The following is a 25,445-nucleotide window of genomic DNA, read 5'->3' on the forward strand; positions in this document are numbered from 1 at the left end:
ACATATATGAAGAATCTGGTGCTGTGTATCTTTCCTTACATTTAAGCATTTATTTATTATTCTAATTGTGCTTTTTTTTTGCCATGCTCCACTGAAACCTTAAGTTGTCATTATTAATTTGTCATAACAGTTTGTACCACATCACCCAGAAAATCTAAATATATTGCATATTTAATCATATTTACAATACTAATAATAAACTATACAGTACTTAGTTCAGGTGCTTCACTCATATTTAGAACTAAACTGTTTCAGTCAGTCCCATATGTGTGTATTTTATATAATATTGTAGAGTCTTAACCCTATTATTTAAATTTAAAAGGTGGAATTGTAGTGTTAATCTTATTTCTGTGTTGAAAAGCACTTTGACTCACCGGCTGTTGTTTTAAATGTGTTGTATAAATAACGGCGACTTGATTTGAACTGCAAATGTAAAGCAGCTGGCGTATTAAAATACACTGCAGCTCATTTAGACGGCGATTTATTTTTATAAATATATCATTCATCTCTGACATAAACTGCACAGGTGATTTTTATGTTGCTGCAGTTAAATAATCTGGTGCTTATTGCATTAAAAAGCTCCTATAGGACAGTTTTCTTTGCGCTAACTCATAAGATACTGCTACTAGTAAATAAAACAGTATATTCTGTACGTTGCAACCTTGAAAACTGTACATAGGTTGACCAAACAACACGTGATAACTAACTGGAAAATAAAGTGTTATTCATTTACACTGATGGGTGATGAACAAAGGAATGATTTAATTAGTCCTGAAATGATCATGTGCTCTGACCTTAACTCTAACTAGATCTCAGTCCGGCTGAACAAACACTTCTGGGGTTAATGTTCTCCATCAACAAACTGGTTTTCATTCATCTAGAAGAGTTTAGACCCTTGACAAAAGAGGACGGAGGAAACATCCTGCTATCAAAAGTTTATGATGATATTTGGTGAGTATAGCTCTTATCAGTAAAACACAGCTGACCCTAGCTCTGTCATTGTTGTCATCCTTATTGTGGATATTAACCAAGAAAGCATCTCTTCATCTGCGTTTCCAGCTTGGGAGCTTTCACAAAAAATCAAAAATCGAATTTTTTTGTGAATGTTCGTAAGAAAGATTTCTTTTTTCCCACCAAAAAATGTTCAAAAATTACCCAAAAATGTTGGAAATGTGGACATCAGAAGTTTCACTGTGAAAATATTTTTTTTTTTCCACGGGTTGATTTTGACCCGCAGAACGACACAAGGGTTAAAATCGCACAGCGTGGAGAGGACTTTAGGTGCTTGGGAAAACAAAAAGGCCTCAGAGATAAGATTTCTCAGATTGCAGATTTATGATCTAGTGTTACCAATAACTTTTTGTTTTTAACTTAGTTAACTGTAGACTTTAGTCGAGCACGTGTGCACTACTAAATGTACAGTAATACTTCTTTTATGGTTCCTGCCATCGGGGCTTATGTGGTGGACATATAGGAAAGAGTTGAACAGGTCAAAGATAAGCACAGTTCATAATATATTTGTGTATTTGTGTAGGTATACAGAGCCTATATTGAACACCCTTTAACTGTGCTGAATTGTGAACTTGAGTGATGAAGAGTTCTAATGTGATACTTGACAGTTCCAGGTACTGTGGGTGGAAACATGGCTTCTGTTGGCTGTATTTTGTCATGTCTGACCTTTCATTTTGGCGACTCCGTTCTCCTGGTGGTGCTGGTCGTTGATGGTCATGTTGGCTAAGGAGGAGCTCATGGTGTCTCCAGAGCTGTAGCTGTTGGAGGCGTTGTTCATGTAGTCCATGGCCAGTCGCAGGTCAGGCTGCAAAGAGAAGATCAGAGCAGAGTCACGTGACACATGTCAAATCACAAAGCAGCCGACGAGGAGGAAAGGCTTAAATGTAATGACACTTCAAGCACGCTTTGTCTTCCGGCATGTAGAACCCGGTCCGTCACCACAGAATGTAAACAGACACTGAGTCTGAGGAAAAGAGTTATTTATACATCCTGACGTGGGGTCGGCGCTTCATGTTACAGCCTCACACATTTAAAAATAGTCCCCCTGCCATGTGACAAGCTGCACTTCCTAAACAACCTGCTCCGGGTCGGTGACTTCACCTTCAACAAGTGCAGCACCTGTGTTTGTGAACCGTCGCATCTGGGCCACATGTGGCGAGTCATTAAGATGCAAATGCTGCACCACAGGAAACAGAAGTCCTGACACGCTCCTTCAGCCGCCGACATGTGAATTGCGTCAAATCTCATAAAAAGAGGATTACATATCAGATTAAAGCCAAGCCTCTGGTTACATCAGCACTTCTCAGTTCGAATCATATTTTTCTCACTGCCCTCTCACACTCCCAGCCAGCCAGCGAGGGCAGCTTAGGGAATAATCAGTCTCGGCGTCCAAACTGCCCGTTCCGTGTTTGTTTGGTGATGCAGATTTGGCAGCTTCTGACCTTTGCTTTCCCCCTGATGCCCACGTTGGCACATTGACATGACGGGTTAATCTGTCTGAGGTACAGTACTGCTTAAAGCCTGCAGTAAACAGAAGACGGTCCGTGTCAGTGGGGTACAAAACTGTCAAACTAACATAGAAATTCATCAGAAAACTAAACAACTGTTGCCACAAATGTTTGGTGGTTCCATTTTATGCGTTACACTTGTTGTATTTGACATTTTTAAGCAGATATAATTACTCGTTACTTTACAGATTACGATTTTACCCCCCCAAAAAACACACGATCAGCTTATAAAATAATATTATAGCTTGTGACTAGTTACAAATAAGCTGTGGCTGGTTGGAGCTAGATGGAAAAATAAAAACCTGAATTTGACATGAATGCATTAAATTCACCTGAACCCCCAAAACCCACCAGCAGGTTTGAACGGCATTTTATCTAAACATAAATTGCAAAAATTACACAGTTTATCATATTCATAAAGTGTTACAATAAAAGCTTTCTGGTGGCCCTTGAACTACTCATCTGTTATGTTCTGTTCTGTCTAGAGGAAAAGTAACCAAATCTAAGCTTCTAATCTGGATATTTAATCAAAATCTTTTTATTCTACATGTCTCATTTAAAATTTTGGCAGAAGGTAACCATTTGCTCTAACCAGATTCTGTAAAAAATAAAAAATTCCAAGAACCTCAGTGCAACCAAGAGGCCATAAGTGACTGAGCTGCAACCAGCAGTCATGTGACAAAAAATCTGGGACTTTTTGGTTGAACTGCAGGCAGTGTTTACGCAAAGCAGAGAAGGAGCAAGTACGGAAACAGATTAAAAACTGAAGTAGTAAAATATCTATTTGATGTAGCAGTGTAGGGAACACCACAAATGTTGCATGTGTTGATTCCAGGTTTTTTCAATCAGAAATTGACTTATGGCATTGCAACTTCCTCATCCTGCACAGCTGAGTTCTCTCTGCTTCTAGTCATGGTTGTGCTGTTTCCATAGAGGTGCAGGACTGTGACAAATGAGCCTACAGTACAATAAAAGAGCAAAAAATGTCCACAAACTGCTTGGGGTTCAAAGAGAGACCTGATCAAAGAGAGAGCAACCAGAACCCAACTGAATAGACATGAGGATTATTCAAAAACACAAACAAAGAGACCCTCATCACTGGCATCCCAAAGAGGTTTAAGCCATCGGAAAATGTAAATCACAGCAAAATAATAAGAACTGTGGGGATTGAGTGTCTTTTTCTCAAGCCTGATAGTCATTTTTGTTTCTCAAATATGCATAGATTTATGTCAAATAAGGTAACAGAGACTCATTGTCTGTACATGTACAATCGTCCCCTAAAGGCCCATTTTGAGACAGAAAAAGCCCAAAGACCGTCATGTTTCAGATGATCCAACAGAGAGACATTTCCCCTCTAAATTTCTCAGATGGTTTCATGTAGACCACCATTGTTTCACAAAAAAACCCCAAAATACTGAAACAGATTTGTGTTTCAGAACTTGTTTTTTTAATATTCTTTTGTCTCCCATTAATCGTCTGAAGACCCGCCAGGGTTCTGTCCTCCTGAGCTGCAGCACTTTAATACCTACCACTGTTCTAAATCTAATAACATCTCTATAATAATACATCACTGACAGGGAACGTTTTCCTGCAGAATTATGACATTTTTCTGCAAACACTTTCACTCAGGTCTGAATGCAGGGCTTTTACTGCAGCTGAAGTAAAGGACCAGAGTACTTCTTTCACTCCTGGTGCTCTTCAGGCTTTTCTTTAACACCAAGCAGCGATGTGACGGCACCTGATGCAATCATCTCTTTACGAGCAGCAATGCCTAAACTGTTGCCGTGGTTACTCCACCCTATAAAAGCCACTCTAAAGGCGCTCTTGGCTCAGCTATGTGACCTTCCCTCTGTGTGAACTCCTATCTCCTGACCTTGGCTGTTTAAACAGCGTTCCACATTCAGCACAAATGGCAGAGTGGGACAAGGTGGCGACCAGATCAGGGCTAAAACCCACAGAGTGGAAAAAATGCAATCCGGTGACGTAAAAGGTTAAAGCCGGTGATATATGGCCCTGAAAAGTTCAAATCCACACTAAATCAGACCCACTGACAACTGCTGTGTATTAAAGACCGACAGTTCTGTTTCTGGTGTGACACTGAGCTCAACACTGAAGTTTATTTTGACCCAAATTTACTTCAGCTGAAAACATTCCTTAGAGCACTAAATGTGTATTTATCCGCAGCTGAAAATAGTCCCCAGAAAATCCTGTCTGGGAAATGCTGGCTCAAAAACTACAGTAGCTGTATATTTTGGTCATTTATTTCTGAATATTTGTGATCTTTGTTTAACCCTCGTGTCGTCCTGCGGGTCAAAATTGACCCGTTGCAAAGTTTAAAAATGTGGGAAAAAAAAAATAATTCACAGTGAAACTTCTGATGTCCACATTTTCAACATTTTTGGGAAATCTTTGAACATTTTTTGGTGGAAAAAAAAGAAATATTAAAAATGTTTCTTAAGAACATTGACATAAAAATCAACCAAAATCCAGCAAATTTCACTGGATTTTGTGATTTTTTTTAATGTGATTTTTAAGTTTTACTGATATATATGGAATCACTTTAGATATTTTTAGGATTTTTTGGAAGATTTTTACTAATTTTTTGAAAATATTTACAAGAATTTTCTTGCCAAATTTGGGGGATTTAAAAAAAAAAAAAAAAATTTTAAGGGAAACTTTTAAGGAATTATTGGAATTTTCAGAAATTTGGGCAATTTTTTTTGCTGAATTTTGGATTTTTTACAGACAAAGAAACTATATTTTTTGGTGCCCATAAATGAGGACAACAGGAGGGTTAACATTTAAAACTTCAGGCGAGTGTGGAAAAGACTATTCTTGAATTTCCGGCTGTGCATTACAGCTCAGACCACTACTTGCACAATTAATTTAGGGCTGCAATGAAAAATCTACTTCATTATCACAAATTCTCAAGATTATTTCTTGCAATTAATCCATAAAAATGCTAAAAATTACCATCACAAGCTATAAAAGGTCATCTTGATTTGTCCAAAACACAAAGAAGTGTGGTTGATTACAGTGTAAAACACAGAAAAAGTAGGAAATCCTCATATTCGAGAACTTGAAACAGAGAAAAACTACATTTTTGCTTGATTGATTATAAATTAATCAATCACCAAATTGTAGTTAATGAATGAATTATTGTTTGTTTAGACAGAAACAACAGATTATTATTTTTATAACATTTTTCAAGCACAAATTCCCAGAATGCCACTGAATTAATAAAGTAATCAGCACATTACTATGATTCACTGAAGTTATTAAACACAGAAGGACTTTTAGAGACGCCACTCAAGATCGTTAAGTTTAACATCTGACAAGAAAAAGTAGAAAATTCTCACATATAAGAAGCTGTAACCACACAGTAATCTGCATTTTTTGCTTTAAAAATGACTGTTAGTCTGAAAGCTCTGGATCCTACATGTCCCATAATGCACCTCAGCTCATTTAGCGATAACATTCAGATTATAAATCCCTGCGACTAATCGATTGGTTGAAGAGCAGGTGCAATTTAGAGATTTTCTTTAACTGCAGCCCTTGTTAGTATCTAATAAGTGGGAACAAACAACGTCTTTCTGCTTTGATTACTTTCATTTTTACCTTTTTAATTCCAATCATGCTTTATTTACGTAACGTTATAAATGAACAACTTTTACTTGTAACTGAGCATTTTTAGTCATCCGCTGCCATTTATCGATAGAAAAGCAGCTCCACTCATTAAAAAAACAAAAAGTGCAAATCGCCATTAAAAGAAAAAGGCGTTCCAATGCATGATAAATGGACGAGTGCGTGTCCCATAGAAATCCTGATGAATAGTGTACTCTCGGTCCTCACACACGGCTCCAGGACAGAACTCTCCATTGTAGCATCACACATGACAGAATCCAAACAACGAGGAGAAAGCTGCAGCCCTGCCAGCGAAGAGGCCGGCCGGTCGCTCTGCATCCGGGAGCTCCGACGGTCGCAGAGCAAACAAACTCCAAGGGATAAGGACTGGATCCTCCAGCTGATAATCATGTTTACACAAGGAGCGAACATTACTGGGAACTGTGGTGACATGACAGGAGACGAGCTGCTGTTTAAGTTGTCGGTTTGAGTAATTTGTTTAGGAAGAACCGTCTCTTTTTCTGGTGTCTTTACTCTTATGACAGAATATCTTTGGGTTTCGGACAAAAAAAAAAAATATTGGAGGATGTTATCATGAATTTTGGGAAATACTAATCAACAATTTTTATCATTTTCTGACTAAACAACTAATTGATTCATCAAGAAAATAATCAACAGGACAAACGACAATAAATATAACTATTAGATACATCCTTAACCCTCCTGTTGTCCTCATTTACGGGCACCAAAAAATATTGTTTCCTTGTCTGAAAAAAATCCAAAAATCCATCAAAAAAATCCACAAATTTCAGAAAATTTGCAAAACCTTCAGGAAGAAAATTCCAATAATTCCTTAAAAGTTTCCCTTAAAAGTTTTATTTTTAAAAAATCCCCCAAATTTGGCAAGAAAATTCTTGTAAATATTTTTTTAAAATGAGTAAAAATCTTCCAAAAAAAATCCTAAAAATATCTAAAGTGATTCCATATATTAGTAAAACTGCTAATATTTTCTTTAAGAACATTTCCAGAAAAATCAATCAAAATCCAGCGAATTTCGCTGGATTTTGATTGATTTTTCTGTGAATGTTCTTAAAGAAACATTTTGAACATTTTTTTTTTGCACCAAAAAATGTTCAGATATCCTAAAAATGTAAAAAATGTGGACATCAAAAGTTTCACTGTGAAAATATTTTTTTTTCCCCACATTTTCAAACTTTAAAATGGGTCAATTAAACTAAACTGATCTCTCTTCATTAAAATAATTGTATCAACACTGTAATCTGCTGCTTATTTTATTGATTACTTAGAGTATAAAATGCCATTACAGGAGAGAAGCTGTGGTTTTCAGTTCCCATTTTAATTAATTATTTAAGAAGAAACGTCTGTTTTTCTGGTTTCTTTACGCTTTTATGACAGCAAACTGAGTATCTTTGGGTTGTGGACAAAAGAAAACACTGGAGGATTCAAACTAATCAATTAATCAAGAAAATAAGCAAAGGGAATAAACAACACTAAAAATAACTATTAGTTACAGCCTTAAACTGAACCAATACTGCATCAATAACATTCAGCTTACTATTTTACTGAATATTTAGTGTATAAAATACCATTACAGGAGGGAAGCTGTTGCTTTAAACCCAGTTAAGGAGTTACTTTTTCAAATTTCTACCAGGAAGAAAAGTCAGATTTAGACGGTTAAAGCTGCAGAACTGAGAGGCCAAAATAAACAACTTATTTGAGACCAGAGAGGGAATCACAGCCTGATCAGAATGAGTCAGATACACTGATGCTGCTCTAAAAACCCTCAACTGCAAATCTGGTGCAGCAGCAAAACAGCACGACATCCATTTATTCATAGTAGCCCTACACTCCCAGCTTATTAGCCGTGGAGAGCTTTGGAGAGCCAACGGTGCCACGTTCTGCCACCTTCTCAAAACGGTGGTGGTGGGTCGAGTGAAAAAGGGTAATTCATCCTCACATGAAGAACAAAAAGGCCCATTTCCAGGAGTATTTCTCCTAATCTAGTCTGTAAACTTGTGACCAGCGCTTCGCTCATAGAGCCGCTGCAGGACGGGACCAGGACTGGATCCTGTTCACGGGACAAAACGCACACACACATTTCACCTGCTGCAGAAAGGCGACATGACAGCCGTCTTTGTCGCAGCTTCGTGAAGGGGAAAAGGCCCAAAGGTCTGCTGATGCAGCTTGTTCCTCTCAGGGGCGTGTGAAAATGTAATCTTGGCTCAGGCCTCGGCTCTGCAAGGAGCTCGGTCAACAGGGATGTTGACACAGCTCCAGGAGCTGCAGCCGGAAAGTGTTGGTTTGTTTGCAGCTGAAACTCGTCGTAGGATGCAGCAAAGTGCAGCAAAATCCAGAAATGGATTTAGAAATGTCTCTTAGTGGAACCTCCACTGATTTTACACATGAAACGGTCAGGTCATACTGACGTCATGAGCTCAGCTTTTAGTCCACAAATTTAGCTTCCTTTATAAACTGGAGGTTTGGAGTTTAACATGAAGGGACAGTCAAACACAAAAGATGACGTGGTGCATGATGGGAAATGTAGGATCCAGAGCCTTTAGATGAGCAGTTTCAGTCACTTTTCAGGTAAAAGTAGAGATCTCTACTAGGGCTGCAGCATCTTAAATGTGAGGATTTTCTACTTTACCCTGCAGTATTTTAAATTTCACACTTTGCATCCATGGAGAATGAGAATGTGCTCAACCTGGACAATACCGCCTTAAATATTACATCAAAAACGCTGCGATTTCAGAAGCTGAAGTCTGGAAATTACGGGGCATTTTAGCTTATTTCTGTGCAAACAACAACTCATGAGTCCATTACACTTTGGTGATTGATTGTCACGTAATCAAGCAGAAATGTAAACATTCTCTGGTTCAAGCTTCTCAAATGCGGGGATTTGCTACTTTTCTGTGTTTTCCAATTTTGAAATCTACATAGCTTTGTGTCCCTGACAAATAAAGGCAAACTTTTAGAGCTGCTGGTTGTTATTTTTTACCCTTTTTATTGGAACAATCCAAGAAATAATCCTGAGATTTACTGATAATGAAAAAAATGGTTCGCTGCAGCCCTAAATGAATTGATCAAGTAATGGTCTGAGCTGTAATGCGTGGCAGAAAATATGCGTAATTTATATTCCAGAAATGTAGGTATTCTCTGGTTGCACCTTTTAACCTTCGTGTCGTCCTGCGGGTCAAATTGACCCGCTGCAAAGTTTGAAAATGTGGAAAAAAATATATATTTTCACAGCGAAACTTCTGATGTCCACATTTCAACATTTTTGGGAAATTTTTGAAAATTTTTTGGTGGAAAAAAAGAAACGTTAAAAATGTTTCGTAAGAACATTTACAAAAAAATCAACTAAAATCCAGCGAATTTCACTGGATTTTATGTGAATGTTCTTAAAGAAATATTAAAAGTTTTATTGATATATCTGTAATCACTTTAGATATTTTTAGGATTTTTTGGAAGATTTTTACTCATTTTTTGAAAATATTTCCAAGAATTTTCTTGCCAAATATGGGGAATTTTTAAAAATAAAACTTTTCAGGGAAACTTTAAAGGAATTATTGGAATTTTCTTCCTGAAGGTTTTGCAAATTTTCAGAAATTTGGGGAATTTTTTTGCTGATTTTTTTTCTTTTTTTCAGACAAGGAAACAACATTTTTTGGTGCCCGTAAATGAAGACAACAGGAGGGATAAGTGTTGGGATTTGCTACTTTCCTGTGTTTCACATTACAATAAATAACATTTTAAAGCTTGCTTTGGTCAGTTTTAACATTTTTAAGGGCAAATCAAAAAAATCTTCAACAAATTCATCGATAATGAAATAAACCGTTACTTGCCGCCCTGAACAATGTGACTGATGACATAATACACAGCAGATTATGCAACTGAAACCTTACAGTTTGTACAGACCACCCAAGATGATACCTTCAATAAGCTAACAGTAAAAAAAAGCAAACATATTCCATTTAGACTGACAAAAAACAAACAAAAGGCGGCAAATCCTCATATCTGAGACACTGGAGTGACAGCATACAGACGGCATTTTATGCTATTTGACTAATTGGTTCATTGTGTGATTGTTCCAGAGCTAAAATGGCTCAAACCTACAAACAAAGGAGTGTCTGATGCCATGTCTGGCCTGCCTGCTCACCAGTGCTGCTTGTAGCTCAGCTGAGAGACGAGGATGCTGCTCTCATGCTTGATTGCTTCTGTATCTCTGACCTACTTTCCTGGTCGTTCGCTCTCTCTCCGTTCTCTCGCAGCCTCCAGCAGCAGCACACTGACTCTACCTTCCTACTTTCTGTGGCCCTGCAGTGGAGCAGCTGAAGGTGGAGCCCGCCTCCATTTTTTACCCTGCGTCTAAGAGCTGGAGGGGGAAACATCTGCAGGGCCGTCCTGCACACGACCTCCTGCTCTGCAGCCACTAATGTGCGCTTAAAGCAGCCGAGGGGGAATATTTCACCTCGAGGATGTAAACCACGCCCTGCTACCTTTCCACACATCCTCCTCTCCATTTAAAGTCGCTGCGCCCTCTTCAAACTCAATTACTGGTAAATAATAAACGCAAAACTTCCAGCTCCAGTTTGCAGAAGCTCAAAGGACGCGTTAGCATTTCTGAGGTGACGATTGAGCAGGACGGAATTCAAAACATGAGAAATTCTTCTCGTGTTTTAACGGTGCAGAAAGTTAAGTAATCAGAGACTCCAGCTGCTGCATGTTCGTGTACGCACAACACACAAACACACACACAAACACACACTCAAGACTGCTGGTGCAATGAACCAAAGTCCTTCATCAGCATGACGCCAATTAACTGCGTACAAGAATGCAGTTTAAAACCTGCTGCTGGCATTTCTCCTTCTCTTTAACGACGCATTTGAAAGCAGAAACAGCGTCTCTTGGACGACATTACAACTCTGTCCGCTTTGTCTCGTCTGATTGGACACTAAAATGAACGCACACATGCAATAAGAAATATTTTTACTTGCGTACAAGCCTCTGAACCAATGTGACATTATATTAACCATAAAGTCAGATCACAGAGCAGTCAGAACATGTTAAAAGATATTAACAAAAATGTGCATCAAAAATTTCCCAAACCAGCAAACAGCAGCAAATTGACACTTTTAACCCTCCTGCTGTCCTCATTTACGGGCACCAAAAAATATTGCTTCCTTGTCTGAAAAAAATCCAAAATTTCAGAAAAAAAAATGCCACAAATTTCTGAAAATTTGCAAAACTTTCAGGAAGAAAATTCCAATAATTCCTTAAAAGTTTCCGTAAAAAGATTTACTTAAAAAAAAAAGAAGTCCCCCAAATTTGGCAAGAAAATTCTTGGAAATATTTTCAAAAAATGCGTAAAAATCTTCCAAAAAAATCCTAAAAATATCTAAAGTGATTTCATATATCAGTAAAACTTCTGATATTTTCTTTAAGAACATTCACAAAAAAATCAACCAAAATCCAGCAAATTTTGTTGGATTTTGGTTGATTTTTTTTGTGAATGTTCTTAAGAAACTTTTTTTAACATTTGCTTTTTTCCACTAAAAATTCCCAAAAATGTTGAAAATGTGGAAATCAAAAGTTTCACTTTGAAAATATTTTTATTTCTACATTTTTTTCCCCACATTTTCAAACTTTAAACCGGGTCAATTTTGACCCGTAGGACGACACGAGTGTTAAGAAGCTGAAACCAGAGAATATTTGGCTTGACAAACAGCTAAAACGATTACTTCCTAAATCAATAACTCCACTAACTGTTTGAGCTCTCAAGTCAGGAACAGTAAATCTGAGTGACTTGCATGAAAGCTTCACTCTACAGAAGTAATCTGAGTGATGCTGTTGGTTTTGCCAGCCTAAGCTCTGCAGGTCCGTCCCTGACGCTGCTGGCTGGATGCAGTCACCTTTTGGCCGGAGCCTGCATGAAGCAACGGCCTGTCAGTCTCTGCTAAGTGGAGCACTTCAGCGTGGATTCATTTCATAATGTACGACGCTCTGGGCCATGTGACTGAAGTCGATGACTCAATAACGTCAGCAGCCAAACTGAGGAGAGTGATTGTTTCATCTCAAGGCCCGGAAACTTCTGATTTTGCCTGCATCTTTATGGATGTAACTAGAAAATTCATGTCTGCGTTTTCAGTTATTGCGATTTCCTTTCAGCTGCTTCACGGGTAAATATGAATTTGTGCTGCTTTGACCATCGGTCTTTGATGTGGGCTGAATTTCCACTGTTGGCCTCAGTGTTTAATGCAGAACTAAGATTTATCACAAAATAATCAGTGTGTCTACTCAAAGAAATATTGGAAAATAAAAAGTTGAATTGGACTGCAGTGGGGGGCAAACATGGTTGTTATTCCACCAAGGAACATGGCGGAGTTAAGTGATGATCGCCGCTGGTTTGACTGTCTGTTAGCAACATTACTCTAAAACAGACTAATGGATTTGGATGAAATTTCCTCATGAGGGCAGCAAAAAACGTTGCTTGTTGTCCTCTCTGAGTTTAAAGAATAGACATATAGAGAACATCTCAGCGGTTTTTCAGGGTCGCTGAGAAGCACTGACCCTGAATTAGAGTTTTATTTATTGAATTAGTTTATTTAACAGGTACCAGGTACAGAAGAACATAAAACACAAGGTAAAGATGCTCTGTACAGGATTATAGCGTACTCAGTAATTACTCTGGAAAGGAACGGCGCAGTTATGTGACGATTGCTGTTGGTTGGTTTGTCTGTCCGTCTGTCTGTCTGTTAGCAACATTACTCAAAAACAGACAAACAGATCTGGATGAAATTTTCAGGGAAGGTCAGAAATGACACAAGGAACAAGTGATTAGATTTTGGCAGTGATGCAGCTTTCAGTCAAGAGGCTTCCTCAGCTCTAATATGAATAATGGTGAGTCCTGGGTGTTTATTCCAGTCATCAAATCATGTGGTTGTGTGTGAGCCAAGACTAGCATTCCTCAAAATGTGATATAAAACTGCCTGGCGAGGGATCTCAGGACTGTGTAATAAGTAGCTGATAAGTGGCGTGCCTTCTTTGTTTTGAGATGACTTCCTTCACTCCTCTCTCAAACAATGTGACTCCTATATATGACATTGTTTAACTGTTAATACTTATGCAACAAGTGGAGTCGTTTCCAATTTTAGGAGTCGGGCCTCAACAAAGGATCATGGGGGTTGTCAGATAATTAATGAGTTCTGCCACATAAATCAATATTTTCTTTTGCTCCAACATCTTGTGAAATCTCGGATGACTGTTCTTCTTTATGCTTTAAACAATTATTTAAATGAAACCATCTGAAAATGTTGGAAATTCAACAAAGAGTTAGACAGTTTTTGAAAACATGAGAAGTCAAAATGGCTGGAAAACAATGCCGACCTCTGACAGTGTTTTGTATTTTATCAGCTGATCATATAGTGTTTGTCCAGTAAAAAGCGTAGTATTTCCCCCTGAAGGACAGATACAACCTATTACATTTTGCTCTACTTAAGCATTTTCCTAGAACAAATCATTATACTGTGTTTGCACAGCATATTACCACCATTTACGGCTGTTGTCTACGTCACTGTGATGTGTAATTACATTTCTGGGAAGGTGCTCATCAGCCACAGATTCAACACACAAATCAACCTTTATCTCAGTCTGGCTTTGAGTGTGAAGATGTCTAAAGGAAACCTGTATATTTACAAGGGAAGAAGGGCTGGATGAAAGATGATAATAATCTGGGTGATGGGAAATGTAGGATCCAGCGCTGGCAGTGGGAGTTTGATTCCTACAGGGACTAAAGGTCAGGATGTCTCAGCTTCTGCTGCACGATTCTGACCTTTCCCTTATCGCTGCTAAAGTCAGTATAGAGCTCCAACAGTCACATGTCAGCACGAACGTTGCTTTACGAAGCCAATACACAACTAAATACAAGATTTTCTGACATGAATCACTATAGCGCATCATGTAAAATTAACAGCTACTACAAAAACACGACCCGGATAGCAGAGGCTGAGTCACAGCTAGCTTCTGAGAGAGCTAACGTCTAAACTTGCCCTATTTCCTTTAACTGAGGTGTTATGAGATTCTGCAGCTGGTGATTGAGTTTTTATACCAAATACGTAACAATAACCATAATCAGATTAACCGCTGGGGGAGTTGAGGGCAGGAATTGGTTTCATTATTCCCCCAGACACCCAGAAAATGTGCTCAAGGGGTGAAATAATCAATCAGTAAGTCATCAGAGGGAATACTGACTGTTCTTCTCTGGTAGCAGCTTCTCAAACATTCTCCTGCTTTCTATGATTGTAAACTCGTTATCTTTTCTGACCAAGCAAGACATTTGAATATGCTAATTAGGGCATTGGGGGATACTGGCGTTCATATTTCATTATTTTCTGACATTTTAAACACTGAACAATCACATAATCATTAAAGGACATTACTGACATGTACTGGCGTTAATACAATAAGAAAACCTTCTGCCCATGTGTTTATGTGTGTTAGCAGACTGAGGAACAGTGACGAAACCCGGCTTTACCACAAATGATCACGACAAACTAGGGCTGAACAACTGACTCAAACGTTACTGAAATTGGAATACGGCAAAAGACAACATCTGATCAATGTGTCACAATAAAACATTTTAAATGCAGCACTGTGGCATTCCAGATGTGCTTGCTTGGTGGAAATTTCAGCAAAAATCACAATCATTTTTAGACTTTTTCTTTTATGGTGGAAAAGAAAAGCTAATATTGAGCTAATATTGCCATTCACACTAAAAATTAGGACTTAAATCCCAACATACATTGCAATATCTGTCAAAAGAATCAAAATATTTGATGTTTTAGTGCAATGTTCAGCCCTAATATGAGCTAGAACAACACAGCTGAGTTCTTCTACAAATGCAGAACTACAATATGGAGGTAGAAGACCCATTTTAGCTGATATTGCACTTCAGCGGAGCAAATTTCCATCACATTATACACAGAGTGGATCTCAGCTGGAGATCTGTGGACTCCGGCTTTGTTCTGCAGCTTCTGCTAGCTACAGGCTTGCACAACATTTGTTTTGAAGTTTGCCGTCTGCTTTCGCAAATCCGTCCAAGAGATGCATTTACAGCCAATCTGAAGGCATCCTTTAACCCAAAGGAGTCCAGCAGTTCTTGGGAGGGGAGGAGTTCCTGCCAGTCCTCACTGTGTGCATGCCAGTACGTTTCTGCAGCAACAACTCCTGATGCCAAAGTGCTGCAGAAACTTGCAGAATGCTGCCGGAGTCTATCACAGCACGAACGAGACGACACTGAGATGTCTCTCATTCCTTTCTCATCTGGCCGGCTGGAATGGCTCCAGCTGTGGTTTCAGACTACAACATGCCCGCCTGCTAACAGCTCCTGTAACTGCTGCAGAAATCAATGCAACGCAACGAGAGGCGCAGAGCGGCCCATGAGGACGGGAACGAGGTGTGTCTGAAGCGAAGGAGACAAGAGAGTCCAACAAATCCATTCAGCCCACAGGTTTTATCAGCTGGAGAAACAGCTCATCAGGCCCCATTGTTTTCACACCGTTTGTATAAAGCAGAGGTGTCAAACATGAGGCCCACGGGCCAAAAGCGGTCCTCCAGAGGGTCCAATCCAGCCCTCAAAGTGTAAAAATTCCACAGAAGACATTAACTGCAAATTGCAAATTAGTAAAACTACAAATTTGAAACAATTTCTAGACCCTAACAAGTTGTTTTGATCATAAAGTAAAATACTAGATTGTTCATTGTTCTTTTGTCATTTTTTTTGTCTCATTTTCCAAATATGACTTGTCGTCTGTCTCGTGTTTTTGGTGTTTTGTTTCTCGCGTTTGTCATTTTTTGTCTCAATTGTGTCATTTGTTCATTTTCTGTCGCTTGAACTTTTGTCACATTTTTTCTCGTTTGTTTCGTGTCGTTTGTCTCATTTTTGTCTTTTTTGTCTCATTTTTGTAATATTTTGTCTTGCTTTTGTTGCTTTTTGTCTGACTTTTGTCGTTTTGCCTGGCGTTTTTTGCCGTTTTGTTTCTCGCTTTTGTCATTTTTTGTCTTGTGTCATTTCTGTAATTTTTTGTCTTGTTTTTGTTATTTGCTTTTTTGTCACGTAATTTTTTTTCTTTGTTTTCTTCATGTCATTTGTCTCATTTTTTGTCGTTTTGTGTCTCTTTTTGTCACTTTGTCTCGATTTTATCGTTTTGTGTTTCCTTTTTGTCTCGCTTGGGTTTTTTGTCATATTTTTGTCATTTTGTCTCGTTTTTGTAATATTTTCTTGTTTTTGTCTAACTTTTGTTATTTTGATCATAATATAAAATACTATATTATTCAGTTCCAGATATCTGTGACTAAACTGAGGCTGAATGTTGCTGAAATTCAACTTATTTTAAGACATTTCAGGTTGTTCACGATGTTTTGTAAAAAGATAGCTCCTTAAATGTGAACATTTTTGCACTAAAACAAAGGAAAAATGTGGAATTGTGGTTATTTACAGGTTATTATGCTGTGATCTTACTGTTCCGTCCCACTGGAGATCAGATTGGGCTGAATGTGGAACCTGAACTGAGGTGAGTTTGACACCTTTGCTATAAAGGGTTCATGGTGAAAGGCCTTCATGCACCTACTGAGGATCAGATCGTGTCCGCTGACCCTGGGCGGATTACTGAGGAGCCCATATGTGGCAGATAAACAGCCTGGTTCACTGCTCGGGCTGTGTGACAGCAGACACTCCACTGTTTCAGCACATGAAAAATGGGCTTGGCATTTGCGCACAGACGCCGCATCATTCCAGTTTCCTTCAGTCGTTGTTCTCCAAACAATGTAAAAATAAACAACACCAACATACAGCAGAGATAAATCAATGCAACACACCAGGGGCTCGGTGTTTTCTGCGTTGCTTTACGCGCAGGAGCTCGCTTTAGAGAATAAAGGAGTCCGTTTGTGAGGCACACACAGCCATGCTAGAAACCATTTAGGCCCTGAAATGCAAGAAAGAAGCGAAAGATCCAGAATAACGGGAGGGGAGAAACGCACGGTGAGGAGCTGACAGCCTGACATGAAACACTGGCGACACAAAGGAAAGAAGCGTTGCCAAACCTCAGCAAATATGAGAGAAATAACGCTGCATTGTTTTCCTCGTGGGATCCTTTAATAATGAGATTATAAATATTGTGGCGGATTAGTCTTGTTGCACACGCAAGGACGAGATCGGAGCGGCGGAGGCGAAAGCAGGACCTGCTCCGGAGGAAGATGATGGAGACATTTTTTATTCCTGCAGGGGAATGAGGAGAAAACATGCAACGATGCCGTGTTTGTGGGGAGGTGACAGCTCCTCTCCTCTGCTCGGCTCCTTCAGGGAAAGAGCGACGATGGCTGCAATAAAAACACTGTTTGTTGGAGACGAGGATCGATGGAGATGCATTTTGCGCACAATCAGTGTGAGAGAAAAAAAGCCCAAACGTGTGAAAAAAGCAGCCGCGGGAGGATCTACTCTGACATGTAGAGAAAAACATTCATGTGCATATTTCTATAACGCACCGAGGCCCAACCTCTCCCACCTCATGCAAAAAATATTAAGTGACAAGACGAATGCCGATGGAGAATGACGACGCGCCGTTTGCTCCGCGTGTCGCCCGCTTTCTCCGGTGTCTCGGTGCGATTACACGGAGATCGGATCGGTGAAATAAGGAGGAAAATGTCGTGGTTTTCTTACCTGAGTGCAGACAGCGATGTTGTGTCTTCAACGGCAGTCGCTCACCGGGCGCACACGGCTTCTCCTGGCAGTGCGGCGGCAGGCCGGAGGGGGGCGCAGCGGAGCGAGCAGCGGCGGAGAGACTGTCCTGAAATGCAACCTGTCTGCTCTCCGGTCCATCTGGGGCACAGGCAGGACGTTTCTGCTTTTACACGTCCTGTAAACACAAACCAGCACTTTAAAAACACACATCACAAGCACCTGCATGGATATTAATCGCACTTCCATGATCTAAATGTTGTAAACAAGTTTCAAGAAGCCAGTTCTCCATGTTGACCTGCGCTGAAATGGAATGAATTTGAAGAAGGCACAAGTTAACCCTCCTGTTGTCCTCATTTACTGGCACCAAAACACATTGTTCCCTCGTCTGAACAAAGTCCAAAAATTCGGCAAAAAAATCCCCAAATTTCTCAAAATTTGCAAAATCTCCTGGAAGAAAATTCCAAAAATCCCTTAAAAGTTTCCCTTAAAAGTTTTATTTAATTAAAAAAAAAAAAAATCTCCAAATATGGCAAAAAAAAAAAAATTTAAAAAACAATAAAAAAAAATGTAAATATTTTTCAAAAAATGAATAAAAATCTTCCAAAAAAAATCCTAAAAATATCTAAAGTGATTACATATTTATCTGTAAAATTTCTAATATTTTCTTTAAGAACATCTGGGAAAAAAAATCTACCAAAATCCAGCGAAATTCGCAACAAAAACATGAGACAAACAACAAAACTCAGACAAAAAATGCAAAAAACAACTAAAAACACAACAAAATATTACAAAAATGAGACACAAAACAACAAAAGAACAATGAACAATCTAGTATTTTACTTTATGATCAAAACAACTTGTCATGGTCTAGAAAGTATTTTAAGTTTCTAGTTTTACTAATTTACAATCTGCAGTTAATGTCTTCTGTGTAATTTTTACACTTTGAGGGCCGGATTGGACCCTCTGGAGGACCGCTTTTGGCCCACGGGCCGCATGTTGGACACCCCTGTTTTAAAATGTCTCAAACCCACCAAAATAAAGGCCCTTTATTGTTCAAACCCACCTAGAATGCCTCCACCAGGATTATTCGTGCCATTAGGTTGTAATTCTTTGACCACCTTTAAATGTGGAATATATTGTATCTCCCCTGATATTACATAAACACTACCGTTCAAAAGTTCAGGGTCACTTAGAAATGTCTTTATTGTTTAAAGAAAAGCTGTTTTTTTTACAATGAAGATAACATTAAATTAATCAGAAATACAGTCTAGATGTTGTTCTTGTGGTAAATGACTAACAACATTTGTCACTTGTCTAATTTTTTTGTTGTTTTGTTTCTGGCTTTTGTCATTTTTTTGTCTTGTTTGTCATTTGTGTAATTTTTTGTCTCATTTTTGTCATTTTGTGTCTTTTTTTGTCTCGCTTGTGTTGTTTGTGCATTTTTTTGTCGCTTTAAAACGTCTAATTTTTTGTTTCTTGTTTTGTTTCCTGTCTGTCTCATTTTTTGTCGTTTTGTCTCATTTTTGTAATATTCTGACTTGTAGTTTTGATCATATTGTTGTTGAAATTGAACTTATTTTTCTTACAAAATTTCAGGTTGTTCATGATGTTTTGTGAATATTTTCAGAATGTACTTTTTACACTAAAACAAAGGAAAAATTTGCAGCTGTGGTTATGTCAAATCAAATCAAAAACGTTTGTCATTGGACATATGTACAATGAAATTTTGAGTGCATGTCCGTCATTGGATAAAATTATAACAACAGATAAGAAAATATACTATGCAAGATATATATTATATATGTATTAAAATAAATAGATAAAAAAACATATAAATAAATAAATATTGCACAAACCCACCCAAAACTGCACTGCTATTTATTGGTTATTGTGCTCTAATTTAACTGGTCCGGCCCACTTGGGATCAAATTGGGCTGAATGTGGAACCTGAACTAAGACGAGTTTGACACTCATGTTCTAAAATATGTTCTGTTACAAACAAAACCAAACTCATAACCACCACAGCCTCCAAAATAATCAATCTTCCCACACCAAACCCCACAGAATTAACCCTCGTGTCATCCAGCGGGTCAAAATTGACCCGTTTTAAAGGATGAAAATGTGGGAAAAAAAACATATTTTCACAGTGAAACTTCTGATGTCCACATTTTCAACATTTTTGGGGAAATTTTTGAACATTTTTTAGTGGAAAAACACAAATGTTAAAAAAAATGTTTCTTAAGAAAATTCACAAAAAATCAACCAAAATCCAGCAAAATCCGCTCGATTTTGGTTGATTTTTTGTGTGAATGTTCTTAAGAAAATATTAGAAGTTTTACTGATATATATATGGAGTCACTTTCGATATTTTTAGGATTTTTTGGAAGATCTTTACTCATTTTTTGAAAGTATTTACAAGAATTTCCTTGCCAAATTTGGGGGATTTTTTTAAATACAACTTCTAAGGGAAACTTTTAAGGAATTATTGGAATTTTCTTCCTGAAGGTTTTGCAAATTTTCAGAAATTTGGGGAATTTTTTTGCAGAATTTTTGGATTTTTTTTCATACAAAGAAACAGTATTTTTTGGTGTCTGTAAATGAAGCAGGACAGCAGGAGTGTTACATTACACAAACTGCAAACATAATGGAACAGGACATAACACACCCACTGAACACACACCTCACCCTCCTCCTGTCAGGACGTAGATACAGAACACTGAGATGCAGACGAGCACGACGAGGAAAAAGATCCCATGTGTTACAGCAACCCGGAACAAAAGGACAGAGTGAAAACCACACTTACATGTTGCACAGTGTTTTTGTAGAATGGGTGTTTTTCTTTTTTTTTTTCACTCCTGTCAATGTAAATCAAGCAGATTGGTGCTTTGGAGAAGAATTTCCCCACGGGCACAATAAGTCTAAGTGCAGCTGGAAACGGCTGATTTTTAACCCTCATGTCGTCCTGCGGGTCAAAATTGACCCGTTTAAAGTTTGAAAATGTAGAAAAAAAATATTTTCACAGTGAAACTTCTGATGTCCACATTTTCAACATTTTTGGGAAATCTTTGAACATTTTTTGGTGGAAAAAAGTGTTCTAAACGAAAATATGAGAAGTTTTACTGATATATATGGAATCACTTTAGATATTTTTAGGATTTTTTTTTTGGAAGATTTTTACTCATTTTTTGAAAATATTCACAAGAATTTTCTTGTCAAATTTGGCAGATTTTTTAAAAAAATTTTAAGGGAAATTTTTAAGGAATTATTGGAATTTTTCCTGAAGGTTTTGCATATTTTCAGAAATTTGGGGAATTTTTGGATTTTTTTTTCAGACAAGGAAACAATATTTTTTGGTGCCCATAAGTGAAGACAACAGGAGGGTTAATACAGTGATATTTTAGAGATGTACTGATTTATTGTAATATAGAAAAATGGACAAATCACAATTTTTTGCATATAAATCTACACCTAAAACACACAAAAAACATTGTCACAACTTTAGACTTTTTGCAAATACATTTTGAAAAAACAGCGTCCTCATTTATAAAAGCATCCACACCTTTAGCTGCAGCTCCACTTTGTGCTCAGGTGTGTCCCGTTTGTTTTAACTGTGGAAAAGAGAAAGACACACAATTCACACTGCATGTCTGAACAAAAACCCATACAGTAAGGAAGTTTTGCAGATTTAAAACTAAATCTACAGATGCCCAGATACCTCGACTGGTTGAGCGGACGGCCCATAAACAGGAGCTATAGCCCCCCATGCAGTGGCCTGGGTTCCATTCCAGCTCACGGCCCTTTGCTGCAGGTCTGCCCCCATTCTTCTCCCCTACTTTCCTGCCTGCCTCTCAACTTCACCTCTCAAATATAGCCAAAAAATAACTTTTAAAATTAGATCTACAACACAAAACAGCATAGAAACTTCTGACCTCACTACATCTAGATCGAGAGCACAATTTCCCACCCAGATTTAACCTGTAAAGCCAATTAAGTAGATTGTGAGTCTTGTGTGCGTTTGATTTTCCGTCAGCAGTTTGTGTTTTGTCTTTCCTGTTTCAACAGGACAATCTCCCTGTGCATGTAGACAGCTTCATAAATAAATGGATTTCTCAGCTTGGTGTGGAAGAACTTAATTGCTCTGTGCAGACTTCTGACCTCAGCCTTATCCGACACCTCTGGGATGAACTGGAACACCGACTGCGAGTCAGAACTCCTCAGCCAACATCAGGGTTGGACCTCAGTCGTGTTCATCTGTCTGACAGGGAGGAAGTCCCAGAAGCAGGATCAACATCTGGTGGAAAGTCTGAAACCAGAAGAGTGGAGGCTGTTAGAGCAGGAGAATGTGTGAATGTCCACATACTTTTGGCCACGTTGTGTATATTATTACCATCTTCGTATCAAAAATCAATTATCAATCTATTATAAAAGTGCATGAATCGAATAAATCTAGAACAACTCTTCTTAATCTGTATGTTATGTTACAGGAGGGAGCTGGAGAACCCAGGCACAGACACAGAGAAACTGGCAGGCTGGTGATGATAGGAAAGAGTTTTATTTTACAAGATAACTAAACCAATACAGAAATGAAGAACTGGACTGGGGAGACAGAACTAAACCGAACTACTCAAAACTCTACCAACAATATGAATGCAAAAACGGAAGTCTTCAAAACTGAACTGAATTAACAAAACTAAGCTAAGGAGGGGTGCTCACAAGATGGGGGAAACTGAAAACTGAGGGGAAAACAGGCTGGGGGAAATCCATGAACAGAGAGGAGCAAAACAGAGTCCAAGTGGGGGAAATCCAGGAGGGGCTGAAGCAGTCCGGAGGTGGCAGGCTTGGTGGGGAGAAACTGAAGCAAAGAAGGGATGTGAATCTATGATCTGAAAGGACAGAGCTTAAATAGGTGGAGGTGAGGTGGAGAACAGGTGAATGGAGTGAACTGATTACTGCAGCTGACACTCATTGTAGTAATCAGCAGGTAGCAGAATGCAGGCAGGTGAAGCAGGGAGAGCAGGAGGGTGAGAGACAGGAGAGAGAGACATGAGGAAGAGGTGACAGACAGACAGACAGACAGACAGAGGCAGCCAAAGAGAGACAGGTCAAAACAGAAACAGATCAGGAACAATGGGAGAAAGAAGAAAAAAGAGGAAGAAGGGGAAAGAAGGACAGGGGCTGCAGCAGGATCATAACATGTTATTTTACTTCAGGTTTTGTGTCTTTGTTTCCACTGGATCCAATTTCTGGTATACAAATAAGATTTTGACATTAATGTACTTTAATATGTGATTAACCCTCGTGACGTCCTGCAGGTCAAATTGACCCGTTTTAAAGTTTGAAAATGTGGAGAAAAAAAAAATATTTTCACAGTGAAACTTCTGATGTCCACATTTTCAACATTTTTGGGAAATCTTTGAACATTTTGGTGGAAAAAAAGAAATGTTAAAAATGTTTCTTAAGAACATTCACAAAACAATCAACCAAAATCCAGCAAATTTCGCTGGATTTTATGTGAATGTTCTTAAAGAAAATATTAGAAGTTTTACTGATATATATAGAATCACTTCAGTTATTTTTAGGATTTTTTGGGGAAGATTTTTACTTATTTTTTGAAAATATTTACAAGAATTCTCTTGCCAAATTTGAGGGGATTTTTAAAAAATAAAACCTTTAAGGGAATCTTTTAAGGAATTAGTGGAATTTTCTTCCTGAAGGTTTTGCAAATTTTCAGAAATTTGGGGAATTTTTTGCTGAATTTTTGGATTTTTTTCAGACAAGGAAACAGTATTTTTTGGTGCCCGTAAATGAGGACAACAGGAGGGTTAATGTTCATACATAGGGTTTGGGCAATGTTACTTACATTTTTTTTGACAAATTCTTAGTTATACTATATATATTTTTCTCAAAATAGATTTCTCAGTTTAAATATTTTACATTTATTTCGTTATATTTTATATCTAAGATCATTTTGTCTATTAATATTTGAATATATGTGAATAATTGAGCCCTTAAACAAGCAGCAAAGTCAACCCAGGCAGCCAAACTTAGTTCAAACACACAGAAGTGTATTAGAAATTCTAGCGGAGATCCTACAGCTTCTGAAGATACAAAAATATTTCGAGGGAAATGCAATAAAATCATACATTTCTATTTGACAGAGCAGTGCAGCTGTAAAGCTCCCAGTCCTGAATATTTCAGTCAGTGTAAACATCATAAAGCTTTAATAAAGGAGGAATCTTAACGGCCTAAAAAGGGAATTAAAAGCAGCTTTCTTTGTTTAAAAATGTGCAGTGATGGTGTAGGAGGGAAAACCCAGGCTGAGCTGCAGCTACAGTAACAGACGAGTGTGGTCGGCACACAAAGGTCGAGTCTTGGCACGTAAAACCGTGGAGGCCTGCGGGGCTGAACAGTGCACCCTTGTGTCAGCCCTCTTTCACTGGCCGGTCTGTGGCCCCTCGCTATCACACACTGGGTGCCAACTTTTACACCAAGTCGAGAAACCATTCGGCTCCGGAAAACAGCAGTGGAATTACTGACGGTCAGATCTGTTTGGGAAGCCGTGATGTGTTGAGCGAGACAAGACTCTTTGTGCCTTCTTCTTTCTTTTTCCCTCTCCTCCTCCGAGTCTTTGTTTTTCTGGAGATGTGCCCAGAGCAACAGCTGCCACTAGCTGTGTGGCTGGAGATGATTTGGTTTTATCCTGTGGTGGGAGTTCACTGTGGGCAGGTGCTGCCGTGGGATCTCTGCCTGCCCTTTAAATCCTCATGTGGTCCAGAGTCTCAAGCTACTTTGCGAACTGGAGGACATTTCATTTTTTTCCGTACACAGATGAACGCTGAGAGCTGCAGTTGGCAGGTTTTTATCTGTACTGTAAATATGAAGCAGCAGGCAGTTATAGTTTAGCTAAAGACTAGAAACAGCGGGAAACTGCTGTATCTGAGGAGAAAATCAACATCTCTGAAGCTCAATTTATGTCTATTTTGTTGTCTATTTTGAAGCTTTTAGACACATGAAGCTAACCTACAAACACTACTATTAAAAAATTGCAGTTAATTCAACAGTGTACTGTAAGGGGAATGCAGAGAATCCAGGATCACACCAGTAACGCAGAGTTTTTCCTGAACTACAGTCATTTTACCAGGGAGAAGTAATCAGAATCAGCTTTAACCTTTGTGTCGTCCTGTGGGTCAAATTGACCCGTTTTAAAGTTTGAAAATGTGGAAAAAATACATATTTTCACAGAGAAACTTCTGATGTCCACATTTTCAACATTTTTGGGAAATCCTTGAACATTTTTTGGTGGAAAAAAAGAAATGTTAAAAATGTTTTATAAGAACATTCACACAAAAAAATCAACCAAGATCGAGCGAAATTTGCTGGATTTTGGTAGATTTTTTGTGAAAGTTCTTCAAGAAAATATTAGAAGTTTTATTGATATATATGGCATCACTAGATACTTTTAGGATTTTTTTTTGGAAGATTTTTACTCATTTTTTGAAAATATTTACAAGAATTTTCTTGCCAAATTTGGGGGACTTTTTTGA

At 38.3% G+C, this 25,445-nt stretch overlaps 1 protein-coding gene and 1 long non-coding RNA gene across 30 annotated transcripts in view; both read right to left on the minus strand.

Moving 5' to 3' along the window:
- mapta (microtubule-associated protein tau a) overlaps positions 1-18,038 on the minus strand; it is a 40,458-nt gene extending 22,420 nt beyond the window's left edge. For all 29 annotated transcript variants that reach the window (XM_055004521.1, XM_055004512.1, XM_055004520.1 and 26 more), the window contains exons 1-2: positions 17,881-18,038; positions 1,678-1,816 (exon numbers count right to left, since the gene is read on the minus strand). In XM_055004521.1, coding sequence (XP_054860496.1) covers positions 1,678-1,798 — 121 coding nt within the window. In that variant the 5' untranslated portion in view covers positions 1,799-1,816; positions 17,881-18,038. The remainder of the gene's footprint in view (positions 1-1,677; positions 1,817-17,880) is intronic.
- Positions 18,039-21,394: 3,356 nt separating this feature from the next.
- LOC111581334 (uncharacterized) lies at positions 21,395-22,754 on the minus strand. The gene is made up of 3 exons (XR_002747246.3): positions 22,615-22,754; positions 22,057-22,204; positions 21,395-21,509 (listed from the first exon to the last, which is right to left on the minus strand). It is a non-coding gene; the product is annotated as an uncharacterized LOC111581334 (long non-coding RNA).
- Positions 22,755-25,445: the final 2,691 nt, after the last annotated feature.

This window comes from Amphiprion ocellaris, chromosome 18 (assembly GCF_022539595.1).
Source record: "Amphiprion ocellaris isolate individual 3 ecotype Okinawa chromosome 18, ASM2253959v1, whole genome shotgun sequence".
Taxonomy (NCBI): Eukaryota; Metazoa; Chordata; class Actinopteri; family Pomacentridae; genus Amphiprion; species Amphiprion ocellaris.